Source organism: Lepidothrix coronata, unplaced genomic scaffold (genome assembly GCF_001604755.1).
Source record: "Lepidothrix coronata isolate B3197 unplaced genomic scaffold, Lepidothrix_coronata-1.0 Scaffold101, whole genome shotgun sequence".
Classification (NCBI taxonomy): Eukaryota; Metazoa; Chordata; class Aves; order Passeriformes; family Pipridae; genus Lepidothrix; species Lepidothrix coronata.
The window spans coordinates 67,779-93,048 of NW_016690281.1; the positions used below are offsets into that span (position 1 = coordinate 67,779).

General features: G+C 38.1%; 1 protein-coding gene across 8 annotated transcripts; it reads right to left on the reverse strand.

Annotated features, from left to right (window-relative positions):
* Positions 1-1,272: 1,272 nt before the first annotated feature.
* Positions 1,273-24,977, reverse strand: PDPK1 (3-phosphoinositide dependent protein kinase 1). 8 transcript variants are annotated; one of them, XM_017823091.1, is made up of 14 exons: positions 24,856-24,976; positions 15,766-16,035; positions 14,640-14,682; positions 14,303-14,440; positions 12,994-13,138; positions 10,478-10,575; positions 9,640-9,715; positions 8,199-8,267; positions 7,622-7,718; positions 6,300-6,473; positions 5,727-5,944; positions 4,691-4,748; positions 3,632-3,784; positions 1,273-3,038 (listed from the first exon to the last, which is right to left on the reverse strand). In XM_017823091.1, the coding sequence occupies exons 1-14, from the start codon at positions 24,877-24,879 to the stop codon at positions 2,931-2,933; spliced, it is 1,671 nt and encodes a 556-aa protein (XP_017678580.1). In that variant the 5' UTR covers positions 24,880-24,976; the 3' UTR covers positions 1,273-2,930. The 8 variants fall into 8 exon arrangements, with proteins under 8 accessions (XP_017678580.1, XP_017678581.1, XP_017678585.1 ...); XM_017823092.1 differs by lacking the exon at positions 24,856-24,976 and adding an exon at positions 24,790-24,847; XM_017823096.1 differs by lacking the exon at positions 24,856-24,976 and adding an exon at positions 24,425-24,530.
* Between the last annotated feature and the right edge of the window lie 293 nt (positions 24,978-25,270).

Genomic DNA, 25,270 nt, shown 5'->3' on the forward strand with positions numbered 1-25,270 from the left:
TGGATTAAAAGCAGAAAAATCACCTGGCTTATCTGCAGCTCTGAAGAACCTCCCGTGTACATTTCATTCCATGAACTTCCATGAACCATAGGAGTGATCTTCAGGACAAAGATTTGAACCTACCCCAGGTATAAGCATTTAAAATGGGAGCCAGCCCGTCATAGTATGCAGCACCTGTCAATACACATTTAAGTGGACAAACTGGTAAAACATACTTGAACCCACAATTGCTTTGTGTTGCCTCACTGTTCTTCTGCCACCTTTCAAAACCAGAGATTTCACTTACAGTACAAGAAATACAAAGACCTCTCCCAGAAAAATTCTAGATCCTTCTCAAAAAACCAACAGCTAAGTAAGACTGGATTAGGAACACTGAAGCTCTAAGTGGAGGGATGCCTGTATGAGATGCTCACAGTTTTCTAATGACAGCATTGTCAATTTAAAAAAGGAGTTCTAGAATGCAGACATCAGCCTTCTTGACAGCTTCCTGCTGCCAAGATCTGGTTGGCTGAAAGCTTTTGGTGGACAGGACAGAAGTCTACTGAGAGAGGATTTTCCAGGTGTGAAAAAGCATAGTAATTGCTTTGTTATGGCAAAACGACTAAAAGTCTAAATATTACAGAAAACATGGTTAAGCACAGTTAGATTTCCACCTAGTGAACAAACCAATGGAGATCATTTTGCCAGACTTTTGTGTGAGACCAAGGTTTGTCACACTGCACAGCAGTGGCACCGTGAATCTCCATTACTGCCAAACTCTCCTGTATAAAGCTGGGAATACGTCTACATCTCTATACCAGAGCCTAAATCCAAAAGTGGTAGAGTTGCCTCCAGTGGACACAACATATGGCCGGAATTTGACAGCCGGAGAACAAATGGATAGCACTGCAACAAACTTAAAATACCTGTCATCTTGGTTAGAATGGCAAATATAGCTTAAGACAGACACAGATTAGAGGTGCATTGTGCTATTTCAATTTGAGTGACAGGGAGTGTACTTTGTATGTGATGAAATTGCTCATGATGCAAAGGGAATGCTGTTCTCTCTTCCTCATCTCAGCCATTTATTTACAGGACACCTTCACTCCCTTAACACCAGGCACTGTAAGCCAGGAATTTACTTCTCTCAGCTCTGCGGACATGGTGGGATACAGAAGACTACCAGAATGCAGTTCCTCCAAAAGAAAAGGCAACTGCACTGTCTCTTTTAAAGAGTGAAAGATACTGGAAAAGCTGAACTGCCATCAAGTTCAACCACATAACACAATTTTGAAGAGATCAATAATAAATCTCCTTCACCCTGTACGAGAAAATATTCAACGTGCATGTGTTTTCAGAGAAATCCTGATAAGCCACTGCTTTTAAAATACTGCTTCTAGAACAGTACCCCACGAGATTTTTCAACATTGTAGTGAAACCTTTCTTTGGTGGAAGGAAAAGCATATCATAGTATGACAACTCAAAATTCAAAGAGATGGTATGTGTGGAAAATGAATAAATAGGTGTGATGTTTATACTGCTTTTTAAAAAAAGGAGGAATGCCTTTGTCCAGACCTTGGTCATTCCTCTCTGCAAGGTTCAGGAACACAGGCATGTTGAAAATACCATTAAGGGAGTTGGTTTTAGCACACAAAGTTGTGTCTTTGCAACACCGTGAGAAATGTCTGACCACAAAAAAGCCTTAATTTGAAGAGGATAAAGGAGATCGATATGAAAAATATTTTCATTTTATAGATATGCTTTAAGTACCATATATTTTCCCCTTTGTACGAATATTTTCTTTTGATTTTCTAACCAGATTACTTTATTATCTAATATTTCAATTGCTTACATTTTTTTCTAGAGTTCCTGAATATTTGGCCAAGGACCAAAAATAGGATTATTTGACAACTCATTATACAATGAGACAAAAAAAGTCAAGTAATCAATTGTACAAAGCTTTCACACTTCCTTCTCTACCCAAGTAAATAGGTTGGCCCCACTAAAACGCACAAAACATGCACACCCTGGAAAGAAAGCTTCTAACTCTCATCTGCTGAAAAGGTGAAAAACTATTTACTACTCCAACAGTAACCTTTTCCCCCCATACTAACTAGCTTCTTTTTTAGTTAGCATTAGTTAAAAGCATGCTGGTAAGTTTATCGTCCCTTGATTAAACACACATGATTCATATTAAAATTTAAACTGAATGTTTAAAATCTTATATGCTTCAGAAGCCAGCATTTCAATTTTAGGAAACTTTCAGTGCCACGTTCAGCATTTTACTCTCAAAACCTTTATCATTGGAGCCTGTCTGCCAGACACATACATCTGATTCATTCACATAATTACTAAAGTACCACGTAAATCCTGCAACCAGAACTATATTAGGAATTACACAAGGGTGCAACTGACCTGGCTACAAATGCCATATACCAATAAGCTGGGGGACTGTGAGGAAAGGAAGAGAAAACAAAGAGGTGGTGCTTAGGAGAGGCATATAAAAGCTCCCTGATGAAATACAGTTTAATGATAATCTGAGAGTCACAGAAAACTCCAGCCCCATGAAATGCAAGGCTGGTACATGATTCGGCATGTGTGCGTGTGGATTGGTTTTAACTTATCTTAAGTGAAGCTGGTAATGCAAGGTCTATCCACTAGTCTGCAGCAGAAACTGAGCTGAAGTGCACAAAAGCAAGATCTTCACTGCAATGATATGCATGTGGAAGCCTCAAAATAAGCACAAAGAGCGAGCAAAGCAACCCTGAATTCCATTAGGTTTTTGCTTTTCTTCCTTTTTTTTCTTTCTTAAAAAAAAAAAAAAAAAGAACATTTCGAACATATGCTTCCCCTTGAGATGGTAATAGGTGGGTTGAAAAGATTCCTCTGATCGGCTGCACACGGAGTTCTAGCAGCAAGTAGGGAAACTGGGAAATTTTGGATGAGCTTTACTATTTTGCAGCATTCTGGTGGTATCTGTTCCGCCAAACTTCATGTATCTTTTTGCACCATTTATGAGCATTCCCACTTGGGTCCATCAGGTAATATGTCCTGTTTGGCTATAAGTGAACAACATTTTAATGATTACTCCAAACACAGTTTAAGCAAAAAGACATAATTATTCTGCACCTACCAATAAAATAATTATTCAGAATTAGTTCATAAAGTTTCTAAAAGTTAAACTGAATTGCAGCTATATAATATTATATATTACTGAATAACCATACATCTGGCACATTGTTAAGCAGTCAATATATTATTGGTATACTCCTCATAATTTACTACATACAAAGAGGGCTAAATTTTCAAAGTCCTTCTTAAGAGCTTCCTTCAAATCCCCAAATCCACATATAGTTTATTTAAACAACAATAAAAATACAGTTGTATTTTTGTGATAAATGTGTATGTCAGGGTGAGGTTTTGTGGGGGGTTTCTTTTATTATTATTTGATTTTGTATGGGGGAATTGGTTTTGTGCTTTTTTTTTGGTTGGTTGGTTTTGTTCAGGTTTTTGTTTTGTTTTAAATTAAGACTATCAACCCTTGTATTTAAGTAATTATATTTTCTCCAGAGAAATCTATTTGATAACAACTTAAATTAGCAGTCCAAGGACCTTAGTACATTTTACAAGGAAATCCAAGAAAGAAACTTACCGTATGAACAAAAAATGTCTTAAAATTCTTGGCTTCTGGCCGCAACTCTAATGACCATGGAATTTCTCCTTTTAGAACTTTGTTGACAGGATCCACATAATACAAGTGGGGTCCTTCTGTGAGCAGCAATTGGCGCCGACGTGCAAACAATCCCTAGTGAGAAAAGTAGAAGCAGCAATGCAAAAAAAGGCACAAAATAAAAATGTAAATGTGCAGATCTATGAATTGAACAACAGAGGTAGAATAAAACCAGCTCAGTGATAGGAGAGTATGTTTGGATTTGGGGGACTTCAATTTTCCATTTACTCTACCTATTTGACCTCACTCCTTTTTTAGGGGCTTGCAGTGCATTCCTACTATGTGGCAAAGCACAAGTACTATTTCAGGAAAACATCTTCAAATTCTAGCAAAACATAAAACACCTAGCTGTACATAGTACAGCTAGCAAAATCTATTTGTCAAAGATTCCAGCACAGAAATCAACAGTTGTGATTTTGTAGAAAAGATAGGAACAAGCAGGTACTAACTTAGATGAAAGATAACCTTCTTTCCTGGAAAGTTGATGCAGACTATCCTTGCTCAGCTGTACAATATTAAAGTTAATACTTAAAGCTGTTCTAATGCCACCTCTGCCCCTCTCAGAATAAAGGCACTAAGTCAGATCCAGGAAAAACACCACAGTTAAGAACAACATGAGCTTGTATTTCATTTTTCAGTATTTGTGGCTCAAACCACATTCAGACACACATCAAGAGAAAGTGTTTAGTGGGCTACATCAGATTGGGAAGAGAAGAGGGAGCAAAAACTCATTTACTACAATCTCAAAATGAAAGTATCAGTAGCAGCTCTACTTTTAGCTTTTCCAAGAAATCAAAAGCACATCACAAAATAAAGAACAATCTACTCACAAGAAAACACAGAATTTTTAAAAATAAACAGTTTGCCACTTATTTATAAGTTCAACAAGTAAGCTTTAAAACAGGTTCCTTATCTATGCTGCAACTGTGCAAAAATGTGACAGCTGAATCTTGTTACAGGAAATTTAAAAAAAACCCTTACCTTTCTTTTGTCCACTGGACCCATTTTCAGGATTAAGTTATTTTCTACAAACTGATGCCTTAAAAAAAGAAAAATAACTATTACTCCAGAAGTAATTCTTTCATAGAAACAGCTATTATTAATATCAAGCAGTTTTCCATTTCACTCCCTAGCGTCTCCTTTTCCACCAAAGAGTCCTGAGCAACTTTACTAGATGAGTTTTGTACTCTTCCTCATTCCAGGCCAAGGAGTTTTTTCTAATTCCTGACAGGGGTAGAAAAAAAAATTAAAAAAAAATCACAATCACACATGAGAAACTTCTCTAAAGCATGCAAAGAAATGCTATCAGTTACATAGTCTGGAGATATTTTGGTTGGATATCAACAGAATAATGGCCAGTCTTCGCGAGCGAAGATTTGGGAAAGGTCATTAACCCTTCGAGCCTGCGCAGTGGATTTTTTAGGTGAGACCCAGCGTGCGCTGAACTGAGCCCACCCTTTAATCCTGAGGTTCATCTGCCGGGGCCGAGCAAGCTTGGACAGTGGCAGTGAGGGCCCCAGAACGTAGGTTTGTTTAGAGTGACCTTCTCTTAGATGGATTGCCTCACAGGGCTAATGAGCTCCATCTGCCCGGGGGGCTGGGAATCGAACCCGGGTCGCAGCGGTGAGAGTCCTGCACCCTAACCACTAGACCACCAGAGGCCCCATATCAACAGAATATTACACACACAAAAACCCAACAACTTATAGTGTCAGTAAGAAAGGAGGAACCTTTTCTAGTTCTAGGACTTCAGAACAAAGACTCCTCAGCACTGGCTAATGTCATTCTGCCTATCTAAGAAACACACTCCATGCCATCTTCTAGATTTGGTACATTTTAGAAATATAGTATTAGGGTTTTGCTGCTATTGCTTTAAAAACAGAAGTCAAAAAAAATGTAGTTGCTAATTGCTTGAACATACTAAGATTGACAAATATTAATTTAAATCAAAATCCCTTATTTTTCAAGGTTCTTTATTGCTGTGCAAGTAAAGATGAGCGATATTCAAAGATCCTACCAAGGATTTCCACCAGCTTGTTTTGCCAGAAGTAACCTCTTCTCATCTTCAGAAAACTGTAAGTCCAGCTCAAAGGAATTGTTGTCAAGATCATGAATATACTGTTCAATATTTCCTCCTGATGTCTGTGGTGTACTTGTCTCTGGGACAGACAGTGAATGGGAAGAGGCAGAACTAGAAACTTGCATGCAACCAAACTGACTCAGGAGATTGTCATACTAAAGGAGGAAACAAAATGAAGTAATTAAATGTTTTGCATTAAACTTTGGTTTTTAATTTAAGCATGTTTTTGTTTATTTTGCTTTTGGGCAAAAAACCCATTCTCTATAGATTAACAGGCACATATGCAAAAAAGTATGATTGATCAAAAGCAAGCCAACCAGTATTTTTCAAAACACTCGCTCTGTAAGAAAAAAAATGTTGACAACAATTTTATCTTAGATTAATACTTGAAGTTCTCATTAAAACATAACTAAACAGTAATTTCAGTAAAAATATTTAATATTCAATAATTATGCCTTAATGAAAGTCTCAGGCAGCATCAGAGCTGAATATATGTACAGATAAACATACATTTCCATAACAGTCTTCATCATCCTCTGACATAGCAGGTAAATACGCTGTAAGTTTAGGAGGTGTCTGAAGATGTAGGTTCTCCCACACAATGGATTCGAAGAAGGGATGAGCCTTAAGAGGTCCATATCCTCCCATTTCTTCACAACCTAATCTGTTGGTAGCATCTAGAACCTGAGCAAATCAAAATTAAGTTATCCTCCATAAAATAATGACAAGGGGCAAGCAGCATTCACATTTACACAGCAGCACGTGAAAACTTAAAACCAACTGGTCTCACTGTCCTAAGCATACATATGTATAATACAAGGAGACTGCTTATAATAAAAGATGTTATTTGTCGGTATGTCATGTCAGCAACATTTTGTAGTAGACCAGCTCACAGATCTAAAGGAAGGAGCACTTCTTTCGGTCCACACAATTTTTTTTTTTGTTCTTCCTAAACACAGAAGCAAACATACAGAGAAGGCCTGATGGAACATCTCGTTTAAGTGTAGTCCACTATCACATTCTAGTCATGCAAGAAGCTGTGGAAGCTGTAGTTGGTGTCAAATATCAACCTCTCAAGCATCCTAAAATGACACGGTTCTCAGGATGTTAATATAACCTGGACTTCACCATTCAGCAGGCACTGGCTTGGCCATAGAGCTGGCCTTGGACGCAGGAATGCACTGCTAGGCCCTTTACCTTGCACCCATCATCATCCACAAAGATAAGCATTTCCTCCTCACCCCCTGCTAATATGCTAGACTATTGAATTTGAAAAAGCTTATACCACCCAAAATGTTCTCTGAATATTCACTTTAGTGTCATGGCTGTAATCTCACTCATGGGATAGAACTACTTTCTCTTCCTACTTGTCAAACCTCCACATGAACAGTAATTCTTAGACTGATACTACTGAGATGTGTTAAAGTGCATCCTAATGCCAAGGTAAGTGGACTTACTTACATTGTAATGAATGTATCTGCCTGTGATGTATAGAAGACTGTTTTCAACTAAATGATCCATTATACAGCTCAAAAAGAATTAATCTGAGAACTATATAAACTTGAGTATTTGAATCTTAATGTCTATGTGTAATGCACAGTGTCTAGAATCACTTGCTTCCATTCAGAGACATTCCTTTCCACATTTTAAGTTTAATGCTGTTTAATAATGGATGTTGATTTCTCAAGACACTCCCCTACAGTCAATAATGCTCACAGCCCTTCTTACTATAATGTTTGCAACAGAGTGCATAGAAACTTCCAGAAAAGTTTCTGAACATAAGCCAAATGTTTCCAGTGTCATCAAGTGATTTAACAGCAGCAAATATTTACCAATAACTTTTCAACAAGGTCTTTCGCCTTGGGAAAAAATTTTTCTGGAAAGTCATATTCCAACTTTATTATCTTCTGGAATATAAGATATTCATTTCTGCAAAAGAGAAAAATATTGACTCTTGTTATTAGTTTTCCATGGTTCTTTCACCTTAGCCTGCATAACTCGGACAAATATTAAACAGGAAATCTACAAGTTAAGTCATATTCCCATAAATCTTCCTAGGAGGAGTACAAGTATCTATGATCCTATAAGCACCAGATACTTGAGCGATAACAAGAGAAGTTCAAATGATGCAGAGAGATGCCTTATACCCTCTTCACAAATAAAGTTATCTCTATGGTACAAATTACATGTGAAATTCTAGGATAACTTAAGGAATGTCTCTCAGGAACTCTAGTTACAGCTGTCTAAGCAACTTCAAGACATGAAGAAGAACAAATAATAGCAGGTATGACATTAACACCAACACTGCATCGTGAAAAGTTGTACTTCAGAACTGGTAGTAAGGTAAAAATCAAAATCAAGTCAATATATTTATGATCCACATATAAAGAATTAGCTTAAATCTCTTACCCGGCTCTAAATGGAGGCAATCCAGCTACAAGTTGATATATTATACATCCCAGAGCCCAGAGGTCAGAGCTTCAAAAGAAAGAGGAAGAAACATATAGCATCTTTTCATAACAGAAGTCTTTAAACTGTAATTTAAAAAGAAAAATTCTTAACTTTCTGCTACTTAAAATATAGCACAAACCCCATGGATAAATTTGCTCTGTATAATTTCCATACTATTCTCACTTCAGCCCCTGACAAAAGAGAAGGCTAGCAACACAACTTTGTTAAAGAAAAAAAACTATACAGTAACAATCTCACAACAACTAACTACAAGGACACATGCAAGACTGAATTCTCAGGCAAAATAATACGTATATAAGTCTGAAAAGAATACTGGTTTATCCACTATGACAATTCAAAGATGCGTCCAAATTAATGCAATAGAATTTAAATCCTCTCCTCTAAGTATTTTATAAAAAAACCCCACCAAACAAAACAATACAGCTTTTTCACTTGAAGCTCTTCTTAAGACACAAACAAAAAGGCAGACTGTACGGTATGTGGGTGAGGGAAAGTTAAGTTTTAGTGTGTTGGCCTGAAAGAGCACTTTAAACTTACTGTACTTCAAGGTAAGCTATACATAGATTTGATTAAAGTTTCAAAATCCTCATGGAAGACTAAAATACTAACAGAGACTCAAAACTACTCAAATTACAGATGAGGCATTATGCAACTTCTAAATGGAGATGATAGCCTGATGAAGTCTTTCCATCAGCCAAAAAAGTTAAAACCTAGCACTAAATTACTACAGTTATTCCTGTAAGAGTTCTTTTTTCCCCCCTATGGTTTTTCAGCAATTAACTTACTCTTCCATCACCGTCATAAAATAGATCTACACATTCAGCAGGTTACCATCAACAAGCAATTTTAATGAGTTAAGAGATTTCACTCATACCAGGCACAGAGGTGAGCTTTAAAACATTGCAAACCTCAAGTACAGTTTAGCAAAAATAACTGCGAGTTGATCTAAATACAAGTCAAAGAAGGCTGCAGCCTTTCCCCTAACTGACAGCATGCGACAGTGGTTGTTACTACAGCAGGAAATACCATTATTTGAGGAAGGTTTTATAAAACAGAATTAAAATAATTACATTATTTGGATAACATAAAAAAATTGATATATTTATGGGTAAGAAATCCAACTTCACATTATACACCTTCAACAACACCTAATCCTGTTTGTAGAACTCCAGAAGGTAGATGAATTGAGGAAACCAGCACTAAGACAAAAAGCAATACTTGTTAAGAAAAAAAAATTTTCAAACTTTCTTAAAAAACTTTTATACACCAGCATCTTTTTTCTTTACAATACTAAGCTTCCTTGCTTGATTTATCCACTCCTCCCCATTTAACAGCATCCTGACAGAGTCAGTGAAGTTCTGAAATGCAGAGTCCTCACCTTTTACAGGCAGATTTCTCTGTCAGCAGTTCTGGAGAAACATACTGTGCTGTCCCAACAAATGAATTTGCCCGTGCTGGTAAGGAAACAGAAAGAAATAAGCCAAACACATACTTATGGATAAACCAATCTTTCCTTTCCTCCCCTGTACCAACCCAATTAAAGAAACCTGCAAAGGCAATCCCTTGCAAGTTACATAATGCTACCAAGAACCCATGGGAATTTAATTTCTCTATCAATCCACACAACCTGCTCAGAAGAAACAAATCAGTCTCAGTGACACTCATGTGGTTCAAGAAGTTGGGTATTTAGGTGCTCTGTCAGTAATAAAATCTACCAACACAAGCTTACTACATTCAAGAAAAAAAGGTTATCAAATTCAGTTCAGCTCAGTGCTTTTTTCAGGCATTGTTTGCAGCATCTATTTACAGGTTATTACTAAAAACTAGCAACACAAGAATTCTATAGCCTTCAGTGTCTATCAGAGTTGCACAAATGTGGAGTTAAAGACATCAGCAGAGTAAAAACTTACTGTATCAGCTGAGCCACAATACCTCTGTTTGTCTTCTTGTCTTGCAAATGAAAACTAAGTAATTTGAAGTACTTTGACTTCCCACTATATTTGGTGATCCAGCTGGCTATAACACTACACCAAATATTACCTTTTCTGACATAATCCAAGCAGTGACACTCAAAACTGTTTCAAGATCTCTCAGCGATTTAGATGAGGTTGATGATATTTGAAAGTTACAATTTGGTAAATACAACATATGTACATTTTCAAAGGACCACTTGCTATAATTATCTGTGTTACATAATGAAATAAATCATGGCATACCTTGTCTGCTATCTGCAGATAATACTTTTGCTGTTCCAAAGTCTGTTATTTGAATGTGCATATCTTCATTTAATAAGATGTTCTCTGGCTTAAGGTCCCTAGAAAAGACAGATTTTTATATTCAAACACCATACAAATGAAAGTGGCAAAACTGTCTAGTGATTTAGGTACACAATGTTATCATAAATGATGTAGACATTCTATAAACATTGTTGCAACAACTTTCTTCAACTTGTAGCTGTCAACCTGCAGACTATCAGATTTGGATAAGCCCCTTAATTAACATTTTTTCTAAAAAGACCTTAAGTAATTAATTATCTCAAAACTACACTACTGTGCATCTCAACAGAAATGAAAAAAACAAACAAAAAACCCAAACAAACAAACAAAAAAAAAAACAAACAAAAAACTCCCCGAAACAAACAAAAAAAAGCACCTCCCAACAAATCCCAACAAAAATCTCACCCCACAAAAACACACACAAAAACCCAAGCCCTTTCACTCCAAAGCCTTAATTTAAATAACACCTGACAGACTGATACGGCATTAAGATCTTCTAGGCCTGTTTCCTCTGTGCAAAACTCCAGCTGGCAAACCCAGCCCCAGCTAAATGTCCAGACTACGTAAGAACTGTAAACCACCTCCATGTATAACCTCTCTTTCAAATGTGTGCCTACCATTTGCATGGACACTGCCACCAGTGTCCATTTTCTGAATAAAACCAGACCTCACAGTATGACGAACACAATAGAAAGTAATATAGAGTTAGATGTCAAGAGGCTTGTCAGCAACAAAATAAGGAGCATAAAATAAGGCTGACACTGATACGGTATTACTTTGCACAAAGTTTCCTCAGCTGAAAAGATGACATACTTCCCCCTCTTAAGCAGTATCTTTGAATGCTCATAAAGAAATTTGGAGCATGGGAGCTGTTTTGGTTGACTGGTAAGAAAAAAAACCAGTACAGATTCAAAGCTGTTTTAAAGCTGTTTCCATCAACCACTGTGCAGCATTATTTCCGTCAGATTGCAGCCCCCTATAATGAAAAAGCATGGGTTGTACAATTTAGAGGCTGCGGATTAGCACAGAGAGCAATTGGAATGAAGTAATTATGACATACAAGCCATAAAAATCCTCTTCATTTTCCTGTAACTAATCTCAGAGAGATATAGAAAGTATATGAATGGAATGGACCCTTTTACCAGTTCTGTGTGGGGCTTTTTTACATATACATTTGTATGTAGACATATTGTACTCTATACACACATATACACAGTGTTTATATTATACACCTACGTTAATACTGTATTACGGATCTATAGCTATATAACTAGATACATAGAGATATATCTGTAATAACTTTTCCAGAGTAGCCTGACATCTGAAACTGGTTCTATCTCATGTCCTATTTCTTTAGGCAGCAGAAAATCCCAAGAGCTTTCAGGCACTGCTAGAGCTGTGGCCTTATAAACTTCATACTAAGTTCTCTAATTGCACAATCTCACTGTTTTCTTTTGAGCTTCTCATAAGGGCCTTCATATGAAGACAAGCATAAAGCAGCTCTTCTGTAACTCAAGATTTCCAAAATAGGCTTAGTAACACTGACAATCATGCTACATTCATTTTATAAACCTTCTCTCAGCCTAACATATGGACTGTAAAAGTGAATGAAACTGGGAGTTCTTGAATGTTTTTTCACCCTCGTGGAAAAGTTTATGCTTTCATACTCTCCACATCCATCCCCCTTAGATTCTATTCCAAATTATTACACAAAAAAGTATTAGAAGAACACTTTTTCCTTTTAAATGTAACTGAAAGAAGTAATGCTATCAGAATTACAATCAGCCAGCTTTCTGCCAACTAGCATTTACTGTTTCACGACAACTGCTCCGTAACCTACAGACACAATAGATTCCTTACCCAAAAAGAAGTTCTGCAGCTCAGATGTTTAGCACTTAAAACCTTAATTTATTTAATAAACGTGAATGAAAAAACATGATTATCCAAAGAATACAATTACATTCAGAACAACTGTGAAAGTACTATTAGAAACTTTGCCAGATTTCACCATTTACCTAATTATTGTTCAGCTTTGTGGAAATTGTTCACTCAGTGAAAACTGATATAGATTAATTTTACTTTTCTTGATTATATAGCACACACTAAATCACACACCAGAAAAATTCTAATTACCTTTGCTACATAACAGTACAGGGAAAAAAGTGTAGTTAAACAAAAAGTCTGTTTCTGTTTTCAGACCAACTGATCAAGCTTGAAAGACAAGCTTTTGGTAATGTTAATTCTAGGCCAAAAGGTTTTCTTACTTCTTCCTGCTACAACAGTTTGTATAACAACAGAGATTGGCTCTCCTCCTCAAGTTTTCTATGTTTAGCTACTGATGTTAACAGTACCAGTGCTGATCAAATGCTACTATGTGCTCATTTCCACAAAATTCACAAAGAATGTTTCTAGAAAAAAACATAATCAACTGCATGTTGGTCTCAACTTTGTATTACCTGTGAATTATTCCTTTCCCATGCAAATACTCCAGGGCTGATACAATTTCAGCAGTATAAAACCTGGTACAGGTCTCATCAAATGAACCAATTTTGCGTATATACTTTAGCAGCTCTCCGTTTTTGGCATAGCTAAGCCCAAAATCTGCATGTAAGTAGTTAAGGTCTATCTCTAAGCCATTCTAAAACAAAAATCCCCACATCTCATTCCAAAGATAAGAATAATACTAAAAATACATAAACAGGAGGGAAGAAGTTGGTTAATTTGAAACTTTACACGGCAGCAGCCCAAAATAATTACTTAAATATGTTAACAACCTAGGACACAGGTCCCAATTTCTTAGCACAGCAAAGACTACGTAAAGAGGTAACTTTGTTGTTTTTTCAGACTTGTGACCCAACTAATTAATTTAAATTGTATACATAATTGCCCTCAAAAAGAATTATTTACAGTAAAAACTGATATAAGTTTAAAATTGTCCCATCACCTGAGAAGTACCAGAGCAAGTGTTTCCACTACAAAGAGGCTCTGTGAGCTCTTTCAGTGTATGCTGCATGAACTCTAGGGCCTGCAAGCACTGCCAGCAGCCTCTGGGAAAACCACAACTACTTACTGACCCCACAAACAGACTGATCTATCCCTTTAGCCTTGGCACAGCCAATTGGAAGCAGAAAGTTTAGGAGGAAATTCGCATCATTAACATTTTCTTCACAAGGAAAAAAATAAAGCCAACTGTCAACCAGTGAGCTTCCAGGATGAAACTGTACTTTGCAATTACTGCTAGAGAGAGAGCACGGGAAACAGAAGCCCAAACGGAAGATTCAGATTATTCTGTAAGCACTTTTACGCAAGAAAAATTTTAATAATAGCTCTAATTGTCAAAAAAAAAATAGTAGTAAATATAGCTGGCTACCCCTATTAAACATAGGAATCGTGGTGTTTTACTATACATATCACAAATAAAATACTTCTTAAACACTTCTCATACACCACCCCAATTTAGTATTTTTAAATTACTTTAAACTTGGATCATTGCAAGTCACTCTTCAACATTTACCACACAGACAATTTGCTTTGTTGCTCTCCCCCATCCCACAAGACACCCACTCTTTTCTTTGAGGGGACCTGCTCATTCCATCTGCTTAATTTCTATTAAAAGCATGACTGCAAAAATTGCAGCACGTACATTAGGCTATTTAAAGTACCTGAAGTTATTTTCATCATTCCTGTTAGACCATGTTTCAAAGGAACCTAAACTGGGTTCCTGTTAAGAAAGTGTTACAGCAAGTTTTAAAACACAAAGGATACATAGCTTTTCATCATCCTGAAAGGTGAAGTAGAGTTTCACAAAAAAAGGGTGATCCAGACGGGACATTACATCTCTCTCTCGTGTCACATATGGCACCTTGTTCTCTTTTATGATATGACGTTTTTCTAGAATTTTAACTTAATGAAAAAAAAATAGAGTGAAAATAGAATAGGTACAATCAAATGAAGTCCATCTAAGTAATTTGTTTTGGGGCTTTTTGGTCTGATAAAATTATCATAAAACCACTAATTCTGGTTTTTTCAACAGGTGTTTTGTACCAGGACTACACTGATATTATATTTTCTAATAGTTCATGTTAAAGGAGCCAATACTTACTGGCATACTCTCTAGAACTTGCCAATTCTCGAGCCAAGACAACCTGTTGCCAGAGGAGAAAAAACATACTGTAACTGGTCATTAAAGATGTACACTAACACCAATTTTGATCTTCCAGTCGGTATTCAGAACACAACAAAATATTTAAGCATGTGTTCATATTATGCTGGCTTCAACAAGACTTCTGTGGAAATTCAGTTCAGCACAACAATGCTTGTTTTGCTAAAAGACTTACACACTTGAGAGGGAAAACAATGATTTACTTTTTTTCCAGAAGAATTCTGAAGGTTGTAACGTAAGTCACAGTAAATCGCCAAATCTTCTTAAAGAGGGGACGAAAAGCCACAGGCTGAGGAACATTTATAAAAATCTAATTGTCACAGTACTTTCCTTAACATAAATGGCAAAGATTGAAAGATAAAATTTATCTGAGAGACCAAAAGTAAAAAGTCACACAGAACTTTTAACTACTCACAGTTTGTTAAGAAGATTTAAATAAAGGCAATGGCAGATTTCCAATTAGTAGAAGCAAGAGACGAAATTTCAGGCAAGCAGGTTTACATTTTTAAAGAGAAGATTTTGGGGGAACACAAATTAAAGCTCAAGAAAGAACTTTATAAAAGGCAACTTTAAAGACAATTGGAAAAGTCCCCCTTGCCTGAATGCGAGCAATAATCTTGTAACAACAAATGACTAAAGTTTTCAGGCTTTCCCATTGTAAGTTTATATCCATTTCAACACCTTGCTAGAATCTCAACTTTATACTAATTGCATAGTTCTTACAAAGACAAACTCCTAGGCCAGTTCCAATCCTTTATACCATAAACTTTTAACATAAGCTATTATGCTATCGCAATAATATTAGAAAGCAATGTTGACTGAAAATCCAAGCATGAAGACATTAGGATACAATGGAACTTTTTATGAATTTAGAAGGTGCTTGGAAAAAATCAGCACCCACATTTAGTGCAACACTATTTTAATAGTTCAGCTTAAAACCGCTATGTCCCATTCATTTATTCTTCAAGCTGTTCTTTCCAGATTTAAATCTCATCAATCTTACACACACAACAAATTTTGAAGTTTATCTAAGATGTTTGGCACCTCTTATAAAAAGTAAAGTTACCGTTGAGAAAGATCCTTCACCCAGAATTTTCCCAAATTTGAAGTCATCGGGTCGTTTCTTTCGAGGCTGTGGAGGCTGCTGTCCTGTATGTTGCTGCAAGGAGCTGGAATTAGATCTTGATTCAGGTGCCGTGCTTTCCATGTTAGATCCCTGTCTGCTGCCACAGGGAGAAATGACAGATGGAGTGCTGGAATCTGCTTCGTTCCTCACCATTGACGGGGATGAGCAGGAGCATAACACCACACTTGACTGGATTGGAACAGCATCATACTGAAAAGAGAAATGAAACTGTTATTCCCATACCTGGTGCAACAGCACTTTATTTCCATACAAGAATCACATAAAGTCTTCTTTGTAAGAGTTATCATTAGAAATTTCTTTAGGAGGGAATGTCAGTATTTATTTTGGCAGCTCCAATTTGTTAAACAACTCTGTTTAGGTCAGGCTGTCATACAGCCATAAGTCAAACATCTGAATATTTAATTAATGTTTTTTTCAAACTCAAAAAAATGCTCCCTAACACCAAGTTACCAAATTTCACAATATATTCTCCTACAAATAACATGATCTTTAAACTTCTAGTTATACAATGAATATCTGTTTTACTAGTAACATTAGTTCAGAAATCCAAGTTACAATGAACTGTAAATGAACACATGAAAACTTTATTGGAGACAAAGGACACATTCTTATTTTTTTACTTGGAATTTCACTGTCTTCAGTACAATTGGGGAAGGACAAGAAGAAAAGAGATAACATACAAAAGGCAGATCAGCTGGAGGGTTTAATAATCAGCAATATCTAATACTTTTTTTTAAGAATGCTCTGGTTCATGACCTTTTAAAACAAGGGAGATTATATTATTCAAATTGTACATGTGGTCACATAAAGACAACCCAACTGCAAAACAAAGAACCAGACATTGCCCAGAAAACAGCAAGTACAAGAAACACACTCCTAAAACTGATTCAGGCAACATACAAAGCAAATCATCATTTGGTACCCTTTCATCAATTTTCCCCAAGTAAGACCAAGGAATCTTGTCAAGCTCCTTTTCATCTCTTTTGGTAAAACACCATTAGTCTCTCAGGACCTGCTTCAGATGTTTTACGTGAAACTGGTCATAAAATGTAAACAATAGGAGAGTTCTGCTAAACTTCTGCTGACAACAAAAACTTAAACAGTACCTAAACACATAGATAAAGAGTTAGACCTTACTTTTCTTTCTACCAAAACATGACTGCAATTAAAATATGGTCCAAGTACTTAGGTATAACAATGGGACACAAGTGGAGAATGAACTTAAGCTAGTCCATACTTGAATACGCAGAATTAGAAAGCACGAACTAGGAGAAGCAAGGTCTTAATGCCACTAGTAGGGTGCAAACATTAAGGAAAAAAACCAAAACAAACCAGTTTCAGGAGAAAAATCAAGACACTGAACTCCTGGGAAACAAAAAAAATCTAATCGTCTGACTAGATTAAGCTCCTGAAACCTGTGTGTTTATTAAAGAATCTGACTGTTTCAGCCATGTGGTAATACAGAACTCTGAAAATTAGGATCACCTGCAATTCAACAGAACCCTTAGTGGATATAAGAACTACGGACTGGTGTATGTCATAAGTGCTAGACTAAAACATTATAAGAAATTCACAGACTATCATGAATATAAATCAATACAAACATGGATGCCCTATATCACCAAAGTCTGCTTAAGAAATTGCAGGATTCAGAAAGCAACATACCAACACTCTGAGATATCTATAAATTTATCTTTTCACTTACAAATGAAAACTGAGAGGCTTTCAAAACAGATATGACATGATATAGTACAAGAGAGCCTCCCTGGCTGTCGTAGTATTCCATCACATCTCTGTGACAGAACAGTCTTACATCTCTGCCAAACACAGCTCTTTGGTACAGGGACATCTTCCAAAATCTACAACTCTAAGACTTACTGTACAAACTAATAGATCTTGAAGTAAAAATGTGAATTCCTTGTATTAACCTGCACAATTAAGAAGGAATAAAAGCTTTTATTTCACATTAAGAGAAGGCAAAACTGCTTTCAGTGGACAGGTGTTTTGTTGTTTTAGAAATAAAGCTGACTTGCCACTGTTTATCAATACTGAGATTCTGCTAAAGACAGTTTAAGTTAGATAGGGTTGGCCTGAGAGGTTTTGTAAATTATTTTGACATTGTCATATAAACTAAAAGTTCTGAAATTGAAATTTATTTTGTATTGCTTGTAATTTAAACATTGACAACCTGGGGCTTTAAAGGGAAAAAATTAATAGCTGGCAGTTATACTTAATATATTCTTTTCATGGCACACTAGTGTTTCAGACAGTTGACAAAGATGCAGCAACTGCATCTGACATACATCTTGTATCTGAAAAAGAGCATCAGAAGGGGCAATTAACAGATATTACGCACAGCTTTCCCACTGGCCTCCTCCCCCCTCATATCCCACAATTAAAATGTTTACCTTCTCTGTGTTCCCCAATACCTATTTGTGACAGTCTCCACTTCAAAGGCTAAAGTGCAACACACCCTGGGAGTTCCAGCATATTCGAAAATTGAAAAGCAACTCAGCAGGTCAGATACCAAGGCCTGAATATATGTCCTCAGACTATGCCTCTTAGTACTTAAAATGAGAATGCAGGCAAAAGCAGTGTAGTTCAGCTACAAGAAACTTAAGATACAAAGAAACACTGATTCAGAATAAGAAAATCCAACTAAAAGCCTCACCTTTCAGTGCAAAGAGCACAGTACAGGTTGCACTTCCCAATATATACCAATCCCACACAGGAGTGGTTTGCAGAAACTGTAATGACTATTGTGTGATCCCTATCAATATTTAACACCAGTTTTCCTTTCATAAAATGGGAGTACGCCAGAGAGAGTGCCCTGAATGAACGCAAGCCAGAGCAACATTAGCTAGTGTGCTCCCATAAACTGCAGCAAGCATCAGTTCTCAGACCTGACATGCTCATGTCCATTTCTGCTCTGGACTTCTGCCTAAAAACGGATTGTCACACTTTCCCTAGGTGACCAACAGCATCCTCTTTCTGTTAACCAATTGTACGTTTGTGTGCAGAGAAACAATATACTGAATAATTTATCAAACTCCATTGCATGCCAGTTTCCATTTATATATGCTTAGAAGTCTGTCAGATAGTTTAAAGAATTTAACAATACAACTATCTGCCAACATTATTATTACCTCTAAGGAATGAAGATACTTGCCTAAAGAGAAAAAACATTCATTAGATGCTGTCACTGTCTTGTCATTATAACCTAAAATCAAGCATGTAATGGATGGAACAAAACATAGATTAAACCAAGCCTCAGCAGTACTTCTGAATGCACCACACAGCTAGTAAATTGTGGTTAACCTAACAAGTTAACCTAACAAGTTAGCTTTGACACTCTAGTACATACAGCCACATTAAATTAAATTAAAATATCATAGTAATTTGGAGGTATTTACAAACATGTATTTTGCTCAGTTTCAGCTTGACCGAAGTTCAGCAGGATTTCTAAGAGCAAACACTCCTCTCCAAAAAAAAAAAAAAAGGCATTTATTAAAAACTATACTATGTTACAAAGATATTTTCCTGAGACAACAGGATGCTCTTTTCTACAGAAAAGTTCCTTGAAGATCAGAATAAGCCATTTTCTTCAAATTGCAGCAAACAAGCTCTACTCCGAGTATTAATTGTAGACATTTAAAAAGCATTAACATCAAACATTAGTCTCCTCTAGCACAGTGGTTTGCATTTATGTTGCATAGAGCTGCATCAGCACTCCTTCAAACCCCATCATCAAATGGTATGCAAAGATGACTGCAGAGAACTTAGAATTTAGCTCATAAGCCAACAAACTGCCCATCAGTTCCACACATCTTGAAGAAACTGATCATTAGTCAGCAAAACAGTCCAAAGCCAAACAATTTGTCAAAATCTACACTTTGATCAAGGTTCATAAATGGTTACCAATTACTACATTTAAATGAACAGATTAGAATCTCATATTTCAATTATAAAAACTATTTTAACACAAATTTGTTTTGCAAAAGAATCTGAAGTCATACATCTATCTGGTGTGACGTTTTTCGATCTCAGAAGTTGCGACATGAAAAACTGTTGCTTAATAGACCATTTTTATGAATAAACCATGTAAATTTCAAAAGCATTCAGCTATATAAAAGGAGGATTTTTTGCTGTTGTTTAAACAGAATGCTATGCTAACTGATTAAACAAGTCTAGGAGCTGACCCACCAAAACAACTAGGCTCACCTTCATGCCCACTGTTATTTGAAGTTTCTCAAATGCTGGACTGCATAAAACTGTCCCCTCAAAAAATCTCTTAACAAAATATCTTCATAGAAATAACCATAATTTAAAAGACAAGAAGAGATCTTTAAAAATCATGTCTTGGTAATACATTCCACGATTAAACATTATATGAATTAGTGGAAGGGAAAAGCTTGGAACAGATAATTCTTCAAAGACGCTATTTTACCTAAAATGGTTGGCACCTTTGTGGGAAACAGAAGTACTGTTTGTCTACTGATGTTCTTTGCTTTGTGCAGTAAATCCATAACACAGTTCATACATAAGTCAGTAATGAGGATATCAGCTTCATGTTATATCAGCAAAAATATAGCAAATAGGCTCAATGATTTGGAAGCAAAGAGAACACCTCTGCATTATGAGACTGGTTTGACTCTTCATTTAGGGAATAAAGATATTTTATCTACAAGACTGATTTTGTTTCTATAGAAATTAATTTTTCACATACAGAGCAATGCTGATCCAAGATTTTAGTTAATGTAAATGCCTTTCTCTAAATTTGACCACCTTACATACAGTGGCATTTCCTGCCACTAATTTCCAGGCTTCTAATTCCAAATTCAGGTAGGGATTAAAGCTAATGAAAGGATTTGTAAGAACCTGCATATCAGCCAGTTACACTCTAACCTCCTCTACTGCTAGGCAAAGCACTCAAGTTCCAAGCACCTTCAGGGACAGAGACTATTTAAGGCCTCCTTTCACTGCCTTGAGCCTCAAAACAAATCAGAAACAGGAAACCACAAAAATCTCCAAGTCCGCCTATGGCCCAAATAAAAAAATCTGAAGTCAGTCTATGGCCCAAATAGCTATAATGTAAACAAGCCATTGAGAATTCATCTCACATAAAACAGATCTAGGTTAGCTCACAAGAAAACAAAAGCCATCTGTGATCGCAGTGGTCTACAGATCCCAGGCTACACCAGCAGCTACTCCTGAGGCACAAGGATGTTCAGGTGCTGCACAGCAGGGATGGGGCCCACTAACACACAGAAGGACTTCCAGTGCCAGGCTCCTCACCAGCAGCTTGAGGAGGCAAAGAGAACGGTTTGGTGTGAAGAACAGAGAAGAAGCCACAAAGAAGTGGCAGTATATAGATAGAGTCTATAAAGGATCCATGGCACAGTCAAAAACTGTAAATTAAATTTCTGCAGGATTACTAAAGAACCAAACACCAAATTTAATACTTTCTTTTCAGAAGAATGTGCTATGAAAGTTAATCCTTGTAATTTTTCACCATAAAGAACTATAAAGTATTTGCCAGGTGAAGTATCTACAGCTTGTTTTTTAAAGCAGAAAGCAACTCTCACGTTCAGTGTTTAGTCACACAGCAGAACAGTTATTTCCTCCAGCGCTGTTGAGTAGAATCCATAAGATGTTAAAAATAAGGTTCTAGACCAAACAGGTAACTGTGTGCATGTTGTGTTCAGTCCTTTCAAACACTTTAGACTGTGGTAACTTTCCACAAGCTTAACTGCAAGTAAGATGTCAGAAAGGGAAGCGAGGAGGGAGGACAATCAGCTCCTTCCCCTTTTTTGCTTCTCTATTACATACACATAAACTAACTTGGCCACTTGCAAAGAAAGATTTTCTTATTTGAAATACCAGAAACAGTGATTCCTTGGCTTCACACAAATTCTTCAGAAAGCTCCAATACGAGGAACTTGGAAAAGGATTTTATCTTTCAAACATACTGTAAGTTCACTTGCATATTTTCTGATGCCAGAGATGTGCTAGTTCTACAGCAATCCCTACAGTTTTTCTAGAGAAAAAAATAACTATATAAAATACAAGTTTACTGTTAAAAAACAAGGGTTACTAAAATATTTCACATCTTCATAGATCAAACTTATTTTTATTACTTTGCCGGTTTACTACATTTTTCAGTCCAACAAAGTGATTGTGCCCCTGGTTTCATGCCTTCTGTACAAAAATTCCTGCAAGAATTTCAATAGTAAGCATCTCTTTCCAAGTTTTTCCTGCACTGCTGCTTTCCAGCTGATCTGCTTTAGGGAAGTGCAATGAGCCCAAGACTGCTGGGTGTCTTACAAGGGCAAGCTACAGCAATCTAATTATTGAGTTTCAAGAGCTACAAGAAACAGACATTACTTCTGGTACTGTAAGTAATGGATCAATAACCCAAAAAACAATTTGCTTTAAAGTAAACAGGCTACCTCCACAGTGGAATCATTGTTTACTTGAACATTGCTATTATACCCAGATTATTCCGTGGATCATCTCCTTTCTAAGGGCTACAAGCACTTCTTACATTGGAAATATGAATGTATATAAAACTGCTCCTCTTAAAACTTCCAGTTTTTCAACCTTTGAGTACCTCTTCAACATCCACATCTTTTACTATTTTCTATTCCTGCAGCCTGCTCTGGTAAGGGATTTACAGAAAAATTATCCCAATTAAAAGCCTACACATAAGTGATAAGCACTAATCATAGCTTTATGCTGAAAACTCAAGAGAAGAGAATATTAAGTAGATAGGTATGTAGGGAAAACCTCTCAAGTCTATCTGGAAATTTTACAGCTACAAATAACTACAAACATAACTCTTAATATAGCCTAATCTAATTCTTAGCATAGATGCAGAACTTACTCTATTGAGAATCCAGTTACTTAAAAAGTGTAGTTCATATTAGTTCCACTGGAAAAAAAAAAAAAGGCAGCTAGCAGTTTTGTTTGGACAGATCCATGACTACACTATAGGTTTTATCAAGTCAGAAACACTGGTAGAATCTAAGAATTGCTAGAGCAGCTAAACATTCCAGTGAAGATGTGCTGCAAAAGAAGACATAAATTACCATACTCCCAGACTCTTCATTTTGAGAGAAAGGGCACTTCTTGATTTGACACCCAATATACTTACAATGAAGGCATTAACAGCAAAAACTAAGACCACACTGATCTCTGCAACTAAAGCAGCACTAAAATTTTTTCCCTCTTAAAAGTACAATTCCCTCCTTTTTTACCACGTCTTGAAAAAACAGTAGAATGTTTTTGGAATTGTCCTCACATACAAAAATATAGAAATTAACTGGTTTGGCAGAGAATTGCTGGAATATTCCTTTCAAAGCTGCATTCTATTCCCCTCCCTCCCATTCCATCTTGTGCATTTACAATAAAATAATCACAGAACTCCATCACGCAAATCATTAACTCGATCACACAAACATTAACAGTAACTTGCTCAGAGCCTCAGAAATACCACATTTCCTATATGTGATATCACCTGCATTAAAAAAACAGCTGAATCGAGCCACCTCTATCTGGTGCTGCCTGTCAGTACACTCACCTGACCAGAGAAATATTAAACAGAATGGAAGAGGAGGAATTAAAGAAATTATCCTGAAAAAATCTCTTAATTTTTACAAAAATGGTTGTCAATTTTGTTCTTAATTTTCCCCCCTCTGCATGTTTCTCTAATGGGCAGGGACTTAAACTGTATCTAGAAAAGGAACAGAAATGCAAGTACTTTGGAGAGAAAAACCTCAAAAGACAGGCAATAAGCAAAGGCAGAAGCACAAAGGGAAGCATACTCCTTGTTTAAAAGAGTCCAAGTAAACAGAAATAATTTCTGATGCTAAGAAACAGCTATATAGAGCTCCATCAAATAGCAAAATTAATGCCTTTAATAACCAAACATTGGTTTGTTTCACAGTCCTTGATGCAGCATCTCACGAGCTCTGTAGGGTTATTCCATGCAGTATTTCCATTCTTCAGTCAACAAATATGATTATGTGCAACACCCTAAGGAAAAAAATCACTGAGCATGAAGAGGACATCACAGTGAAACAGGCTGTCAACAATCACCACAGCTATGCCAGTCTGCACACAGAAGAGTGCTGCAGAGTGGAGCTTGGCAGCTTGGAGCTGACAGAAACAACACATGACCTAAAAGCACAGCAAGGATAAGGAACACAGCACTGCCGGTTAAGTTACACCAACATCAGTGAAAGCTGGGGGTTAGTTTTCTTTTCACGAGTGAAGGTCTACACTAAGTAAACTGTACAACCTACAGCGTGAATTAAGATTTACCATTACCACACCTGTGTACCGGCTACAACTCCATCTTATATTAGTGTACACAAAATGTCACAGCTTTACAGTGTCAGACTAACGTAAACAACTGCGTGTGAAACAGCGTCCTACTGTGACCCTCACGATCTTCCTCACGCGTTTGTTCCCACTACAAATGAACTCGACTGCAGAGTAACAGCTGCCTCCCCCAGGGTAACAGCCCCGGCTCTCCCCGTGGGAGACGGCCCGGCAAAGCTCCGCCAACGGCCCGTACCCGGAACCGGCAACGGAGCTCCGCGAGAGGCCGCGGGGCGGCCCCGTCACTCTCGGCCAAGGCCTCGCCTCCTCCCGCGGAAGGACCGAGCTCGGGCGGGGAGCGGGGCCCTCACGCAAGGCCCGCGGCGACCCAGGAGCGGGGGGCGGAAGGAGGACTGGGAGCAGCAACGCCGAGAGCGGCCCCTCAGAGGGCAGCGCCTTGCTCCAACGGCCGCAGGCGGCGCGGCAGCCAGCGAAACTCCCCCGCGCCCCGCCGCCAGCAGAGCGCCGGGCACGGGCGGCCACCGCTCACGGGCCGGCCCCGACGCCTGGGCCTACTTATTCCGCAAGCACCCCGCGGGCCGCGGCCCCGGGCGGACTCACCAGGGGACTGCCGGTGCAGGCCATGGCCCGCCCGGCCTGTGGGCCGCCCCCCGCGCCCGGACTCACCAGGGGGCTGCCGGTGCTGGCCATGGCCCGCCCGGCCCGGGGTCGCTCCCCGCCCGTTCCGCGCCCGGCGCTCGGCCCAGCCCGAGCCAAAGGGGCACCCGCGTCCCCCGCCCGTGACGTCACCACAACAATCCCCCCCGCGGGCGGGACTTCCGCGCGCCCCGCGCGCTCACTGGAGGCCGCAGCTGCTGCTCACGCGCGGGCCGGGACAGGGCGGCCCCGGCAGCCTCCGCGCCCGAGCCGGATCGAGCATGAGCAGTTGTAGGGGTGACGCTTCGCAGGCTGCCTTAGGTGAGGGCGGAAAAGGGCGGGGCCGCCCCTCCCTCGCGCGCTCACATCCGGATTCATGCCACGACGCCGAGGGAGGGGCGGACAGTGACGTCACCGCATGGGCGGGGCCTCGGGAGCGCAGCTC

Excerpts from the sequence above, each read along its gene's own strand:
- PDPK1 (XM_017823091.1), bottom strand. The coding sequence starts at position 24,879 with ATGGCCAGCACCGGCAGCCCCCTG. Across the intron at positions 10,576-12,993 it reads GGGAAAGGAATAATTCACAG|GGACCTTAAGCCAGAGAACA; the intron begins GTAATACAAAGT and ends TGTCTTTTCTAG. Across the intron at positions 4,749-5,726 it reads CAAGCTGGTGGAAATCCTTG|GCATCAGTTTGTAGAAAATA; the intron begins GTAGGATCTTTG and ends TCTTTTTTTAAG.